At 41.7% G+C, this 7,751-nt stretch overlaps 1 protein-coding gene across 13 annotated transcripts in view; it reads left to right on the top strand.

Moving 5' to 3' along the window:
- Anks1b (ankyrin repeat and sterile alpha motif domain containing 1B) overlaps nucleotides 1-7,751 on the top strand; it is a 1,036,613-nt gene that overhangs the window by 956,269 nt on the left and 72,593 nt on the right. For all 13 annotated transcript variants that reach the window (XM_010629141.3, XM_033763852.1, XM_010629138.3 and 10 more), the window contains one exon: nucleotides 5,930-6,037. In XM_010629141.3, the coding sequence (XP_010627443.1) occupies nucleotides 5,930-6,037 (108 nt within the window). The remainder of the gene's footprint in view (nucleotides 1-5,929; nucleotides 6,038-7,751) is intronic.

The raw sequence follows: 7,751 nt of genomic DNA, 5'->3' as shown, positions 1-7,751 counted from the left end.
TATATACACACACACATACATACACACAGTTTATATTTTAATTATATGTTTTTATTATATTTTTCTACCTCAATAGATAGTCATAAATGACTATTTTTTCTTCTTTGTGGCTCACAAATGGCATAACATGGTGATTATGTGTAAAAGACAACCAGTAAAATTTTGTGGAGTAAGATTGCTCTTGTGCCTTTAAATTATAATTCAAATATGTGAAAGATTACCTGGCTAGCACCAGAGTCAGGGAAGGAACCAAACGTCCTGACTCTCTGCTTCTGAGGCCCTTCTATCATTCCAGCCACGCACTCCTGCAGCCCAAGAAATAACAGAGGAAATGTCACAGTCAAAAATGGATTGGTTGCACATTCAAATGAGCATCTCTGGGATTGTGGGGGCTAAGACGGGGTGGTCCACAAGCACTTAGCCTTGGTGCTCTCAGGGAGAACTTATTAAAATTACCACCAAGACGAGGGACATTTTCACGTTTAACTGCAGTGTTAGGCATTCAGATGAGAACAGCGCAGATGAGCTCGCACCTGAGCTCACAGGGCCAGTGTCCAAGAGCACCAGAGCTCCTCTGAACACTTGCACCTCTCTTGGAAGAGGCCACGCTGAAGCCTCATGACTTTCGTAGATTTGCATGGGAGCTGCTCGCTCTCTCACTGGCGAACACGGAGGAAGGAAGCAGGACGCAGTCTCCGTGGAAGTGGAAGAAGGTTGCAAATGCAGGCTGCAGTTTCCCCACCACCACCCCTCTAAGTAGAAATGAAAGGACGTGGCCCCTCAGCTGCCGTGCCCGAGATCCCTGGTGCGCTCAGCGCTGCCCGTGTGTAATCTCCGGAGGGTTTCAGTTGCGTGTACTGTTTCCCGTCTGTCAGCTAAATCTGAACTCCACAATTTAACACAAGCAAAATGTGACACCGAGGAACATTATGTGGATTTGTGATTTTCCCAGAGGGCCTGGTCCAGCCGGCAGTAAGTGGATTGACGTTTCCTGCAGAACATGGAGACAGACTGCGGCTACAGGACTTCCTGGGAATCACCTGCATTCTTGCGATATTCTTTGGGATTTTTCATATTGTGCCCACTCAAAATGACAATGAAAATGGAAATGGTAGGATAATAGGATTTTTTTTTAAAGAATGAGGAATGTTCAGTATGCAGAAAAGAAGCACAAACTGTATTTCCAACAATAAGGGAAATAATGGTCAACAACTTGTGAAATACTTCTCTGAAGCAGTCTTACGTGAAGCTGCTTACAGTGTCTACTTGGGGTTGTGCATATAGAAAAATTCTTTGGCTTTAATATTAAGTGAAAAAAATCGAGGTGAAAATTATACTTACGGTATGATCATCACAAAACAATCATGGAAGGAAACACCTAAATGTTAATAGCCTATGGATAACTTATTCTCATGTTTTTGTGTATTTTGTAAAGCATCTACAATGGGAAAGGAGTATTCCTCTTGTAATCAAAACATGGCTTTATTTTTAACATAGGACTTGAAACATGCTAAAATTACATCGCACTAAATTGAAAAAGAAAAGAAGCCTTCGTGCACTGACTTACAGCTTTGCTGTAACAGATATTCTGCTGTGCGCTATTTGGTACAAGGGCAGTATCATGATACTGTCTAGCAGAATCCTACAGCTAAGCCCAGACACATAAGTGACACTGACATAATATTACAGCTTTGTCGCTCAACACAGATATTCTCCTGTTGCCCAGGTTCTCAGTGAGGTTTCTGCAGTTGTCCTGTTTAATCAATAACTGGAGAAAATTCCTGGAGGCCTGTGTTGTTCCAACAATAATCCTTGCCTTGGACCCATGTTTCTCCTCTAATATGTAAACTGAAAGCCATTTTATTAAATTACAGTAACTTTTATTCCTTATCTGTTGAAACTCTGCAGTTGGAACCACCTTATTCTCGAGTATATTTTTTTCTTAATTAATGGTTTAGCAATATAACTGTTTGTCTCTTGTCTCTCCACTGTTGTAAGCTCTGTCAGATTTCCCCTTTGACTCCTCCAAATAATTTGTGGCAGAAACTCTGCAGTGTTTTTCAGCTGAACTCAATTGTCTCGGTATCTTAAAAGAACTAAATGCCCAGTGTATTAGCATTACTTCACCCTTTACTCCCCTTAGTTTTCTTGTGGGCACAGTTAACTCTCACCCAAGCAGAAATGACAGCTTTAAAGAATTCTTCTCTGACACAGTAACCATTGGTCTGGGGGGAGGGATAGTTGTTTTTGTTTTGTTTTGTTTCCTCATTGAGTTTATTGGTACTTTTTAGGTATACAGTACAGTTATATTTGTCATTCGGATCTTGTACCTTTACATGACAGGTCTTGGTTCTCATTTTTTTCCCCATACCCCTCCCCTCCCTTCACCCCCTCCACCTATTTACAAAGACTTTGTTTCCATTTTTTTGTTTTCTCAGATTTTTTCTTTTCCCTTATTCCCTTTCCCCTACCCTTCTCACTTCCCCTACACCTTTAGATAGTTGTTTTTTGAAAATTAATAATTCATAGGTCTTTGGCCATGGTGTCTGGGGCAGTGGGATTCCACTAGAGATGATCAGAGGTTGAGCTGTTCAAGGCAAGCCTGATTGCCTTTGGACTTGACTTTTCCAAAATGACTATTTTTCTTTGGAATATTCTGTTACTGTCTCGACGGTTGGAGTTCTTATTGTTGATTTTGGAGTTTTTAAGCCACACATCACCTTCTCTCCCATGCTGATAATAGCCAACTTGGATCCAACTTTTTGATCCACCTTCCTGATGATGAAGGTTTCCTGTCTTGAGCTATATATGTATTTTCACAGGGAATTCTGTCTCGTGCCTGTTCTTTGTTGCCAGGATTTTTAGCAATCTTATAAACCATCTCCAAAACTGAATTATTTTAATGTTTTCAGATGTTTGAGACCAAGATAAATGTTTTAAACACAATAATTTAAGAAGCACCATCATAAGAAGAAAGATAATGCAATAACCAGTAGTGTAGCTAGGATCAAAAGGTATAAAAGATAATAGGAAGACGGGCATGGTGAATGGCAAAGAGCAAGTTAAGAATCAGGAGCAAATGCCAGCCACAGTGCCAGTTAGCAGTGTGAATAACAGGAGTTACTCAGTTCTTCTGAGTCTCATGCTTCACATCTCTAAAATGGAAATTATGATTTTTAAGGATTAAACAAGTTCTATACATACATTAGCTTTTGGCACAGTTTCCAGCACAACCCATACAATGGAACCAGAACGTGGCAAATTTTCAGTAGTTACCATCTTCTATGATATGTGGTCATTTCTGAAAAATGAGTAGTTACTCATACATTCTTGACATAAAGCAGCATTCTGTGTTCATTTGTTGTTTGTTTATCCACCCACCCTTCCTGGTGGTTCTATGGAAGAGGTGACACTGGGGCTCCGGTAGAGGGAGCCCCTCACTTCATCTCCTCTTAGCGATCAGATGGTGTGGATGGCAGAACAGCGTATACATTCTTTTAAAGTAGGTCTAATATCAAACTAATAGCTAGAAATCAAACACATCCCTATCAGGAGAAGTTAACTTCAGTGAGAGATTTTCCAAAGTCAAATCTCTTCATGCAGATCATCAGCTTATTTGTTTGACACAATTAACTTTAAGAAAATGATCAGTTCTTACTGTTTTTGGTCAAGCTTTCTCTGCCTCCTTCAGAGTGCTTCAGCTGGAACAAGCACTTATGCAGGGGATTATACCGTCTGTGTGCCCCAACTTTTCTCTTCATCTTCCCAGCAACGCTGGAGATTGGCCTTAATGGCTCCTTGGGTTACAGATAGATCAGCGGAACCAGATCACTGGCCCAAAGTCAGGCTATGGGAGAGTAAACCGAAAGCAATGTGGCCGTTACACAAGCTCAGTTTTACCAAAATTATTTGTCGTTTAGTGTCAGCTGTCAAAATAATTTTGGTTATCTTTATTACCTACAGAAATCTTAGAATGATTCAGAGGCTCAAGGAACGATCATCAGCATCAGGTCCTGTTACCTCCAGGGAGAAAGGCTGTGGGGATTTTATGGGAGGAATTTATATCCAAGGGAAGCCTTTGATAAAGTAATCGAGACTGAGAGTGAAAGAAAACATAGTGTTTAAACTTGCAAAATACCTTTGAAAAGTCAGTGTTGTATTTTTCTGAGATAGGGGAATTCTTTGATCTTGATACTTAGAAAAAAAGAAACAACACAAGGATATAAGGGCATTTCTTTAGATTGTATAATGCTGCCTGCAAGTAATCAGCACTGGGACCACTCTTACGTAGAATATTTATAAATCACCTGGGAGAGGAGGAGTACATGTTGAAATTTCCAGATTTGTGAAATAAAACCTCTAAGCTCTTCCAGGCAGCAAAATGCCATGCTGGTTAATATAAATGCAGAAAGACAAGGCAGGGCAACTTGAGTGGGCAGAAGGATGGCAGATGGGCTTCTGCGTGGATGTAAGATAGGGAATTTAGGGAGAAATTCAAACCATTCTTTCAAGAGTAAAGGGCTCATCATCAGTGATGGCAAAGTGAAGAGATTTTACAGTCGTGTATACCTCTGTTGCCAGTTGTTCCTGTGCTGCAGCTAAAAGACCAGCCAGACATCAGGTGCACTTAGAACGTTTTAAAAGAAGCATTAAAAGCAGAAAATGATATCGTCCAACATAAAACCATGGTTTACTTCAACCAGCTATTGTAAGCTGGGGGTTTTTTCCCCAACAAACCTTCAACAAACCTTACTATGACTATAGTAAGGTAGGAGAACATCCAGAGGGAGTCATGCGGAAATGGTCTGTGGGAAAGATGTGCTTCTGTGTGAAAGCAAATGTGCAAAGATTAGGAGGCATCAGCTTGAGAAGATGAAGGTTTACAAAATTTCAGGGGCGTGGTGTATGTAGGCATTTGCCTTGGTTAACATTTACCACACCTCCCATGGGCATACGGAAGAAGGTGACGTGAAGGGAATATGTCATCGTGCTGTTTAAAATCTTCACTCCGTGTAGGCAGAAAGTCCGGTAGGCTCACAGCAATCAGTAAAACTTCCAGAGATCACAAGACCTGTGCCTAAGCGATGCCTTCTCCTCAGCCGTAAACCTTGAAAAGAGAAGAGGAAATCACATGGGTAACTACTGTGGAAACCAGTTTCACAATAAGATTTGATATATCCTAGGTTATATGAGCAGGGAAAGAAGGAGATAAAGTTTGTAGAGGGACTCATAACAGTTTTAAGAAGTCTAATCCTGAGGATATGCCTAGAACTTCACGCTGCATACCTGTGAGCAAAACTAGCTTTGGAATCTGGCAAAGCCAATTCAGATCTTCAGGTGACTTCACACTGGCTCTTAGAATGCCCCCTTCCTCATTATCATCAGTCTTCCATACTCCTTAGCCCCGGCACCCCGCTGTTGTTAAGCAGTGCTTTGGGATCAAAGCAGTGTCAAACAGGTGCCAGTCTCAGTCAGAGGACAACCGGGCCTGTTGACTCTGAGGCCTGGTGGGGGCACAGATTTTACTCTTAAGAGAATGGGAAAGCCTGGGTGTGGTGGAATTTGCTGGGAGGCTGAGATAGGATTTGAGGCCATCCCAGGCAACTTAGTGAAACTGTCTTGAAATTATTTTTTAAGGGGCCAGGGATTTAGCTCAGTGGTTCCACCGCCTGCCTCTGAAGCACAAGGACCTGAGTTCAATCCCTGGTACCAAAAAAAAAAAGAAAAGAAAAAGAAAGAATATTTTAAAGGCTTGGGAACATAGCTCATCACGAAGACCTTGGGTTCAGTAAGAACCCCGTTTCCTCTGCCTCCCACAGACTTCCAGGCTGCCCCATCTCTTCTGGGCGGAGCTAATCTGCACTTATGTTTTAGGACATATGACATTTTTATTCCTCGAATAAAATAACCCAAATACATGTTGTTTCAGGTTTTAAAAATCAGTTTGATTGGCCACAGGAAACGCATTTTGGCGTCTCTGGGAGACAGGCTGCACGACGACCCACCCCAGAAGCCCCCTCGCTCCATCACCCTCAGGGTAAGTGCCTCACTGGCGACCTGTGCTTCTCTGTCCTTACTCTCAAGAGTCGTTTTGTGCAATGAAAGTACTAAAGCAGTGGGTCAGGAACGCAAGCTCCCGTCCCCGTACCACGTAGCTCTCCCGATGGGTATAAACAGCAGTCTTCCTTTTGACGTGTTTTGCGAAACCAGGTTTGTTTTTCTCCATTCGTTTAATACATATTTTGGAGATTCAGAAGCACATCTGTAATGAGATTCAGTCTGACAGGCCACCACCTGACCGCCGGGCCCACACTCCCATGTACACGGAGAGACGGGCCATGAGATTCCTGTCAGACTCCTCAGACCCACAGAGAGGAAATCGATCAAGGCCCGCAGTTAAGTAAAGATCAATTTAAAATTAACCCCAGGGTCTTCTGTTTTTCCAGAAGTAAGAACTGACCGCTTTTACCCACTTCAGAAATTAAGAATAGAGAATCTAAAAACTTCATGTAATAAACTATATTCATTTCTTTCAGCTATAGTTTAGATTTTTATTTCTCCAGGTTAGGAGAAACTTGGGAAGGTAAAGCCAAAGAGAAGGAAGGCGAGGAGGGAGAGGCAGAGAGAAAGAGAAAATGAGAGAGGCACTTTCCAGGCAAAACAGCAGTGCCACTTCAGAAATTAAGAATAGAGAATCTAAAAACTTCATGTAATAAACTATATTCATTTCTTTCAGCTATAGTTTAGATTTTTATTTCTCCAGGTTAGGAGAAACTTGGGAAGGTAAAGCCAAAGAGAAGGAAGGCGAGGAGGGAGAGGCAGAGAGAAAGAGAAAATGAGAGAGGCACTTTCCAGGCAAAACAGCAGTGGCACAGAAATAGGCAGACAGTGGTGCTGTTCTTGTGGTACCCTCAGGTGGGCAGCTAGCTCAGCAGCTGAGGGTCAAAGAGATGGACATATTGACAGCTCTCAGCAGGATCAACTCTTTCCATCCTCCCTCTAGGTTCAAACTGATGTGCTGAGTCTTCCCTCTCCCTCCCACACCTACGATGAGAATGTCGAGGTGAAAATTCAACTGTAATTGCTTTGCCTGCGTTGTTAAATATTTTTCTCAACTGTTTGGTGAGATTCTGTTTTTTAAAAAACCTTTAGTAAACATTCTATGCTGCAGCTCACAAAAGAAAAATCGAAGCATATTCTGGAAAGCATGGGTAGTCGGCCTGCAGGTCCTCGGACAGAGAGGACCGGGGATATTGTGCCTTCTTTGCACTTTCAGTATTGAATCGTTCTCAGGAAGTGGCAGTGTTGAGATTATGGATAATCTTTTATCGAAGGGAGATGGACAGTGTGGGAGAGACGAGAGCAAAGTAATTTCCCATTCTCTGTTGTTAGGTATTATAATTTTATTTCAGTTTTCACTGAAGTTCTGTTAAATGAAGAGTATAAACCTTTCCCCCACCTAAGCTATGCCTTCATTTCCTTCTATTTGTTAATATTTGTGGATCATGTATATGATGACAGCGTTTCAGAGACATGGTTTATTTTAGCTTTCAAGCATTGGTCATTATGTATTAATTCAAAGAGGGTCTTTTCTGAATCCTTGTCTTCTCTGGGGAGGGCAAAATAGTTCTTTAATGAGCATTCACACTCATTGACGGTCAGCTCCAGGGACAGAGTTATCTGTCTCAGTTGCTCCTATAATTTATGAAATTTTTCCACAAAGGGCATATTTTTTTTCCCAAAATGGAATT

This window comes from Fukomys damarensis, unplaced genomic scaffold, assembly GCF_012274545.1.
Source record: "Fukomys damarensis isolate Sample0158 unplaced genomic scaffold, DMR_v1.0_HiC HiC_scaffold_15, whole genome shotgun sequence".
NCBI lineage: Eukaryota > Metazoa > Chordata > Mammalia > Rodentia > Bathyergidae > Fukomys > Fukomys damarensis.
This window is presented reverse-complemented; position numbering and strand designations above follow the sequence as displayed.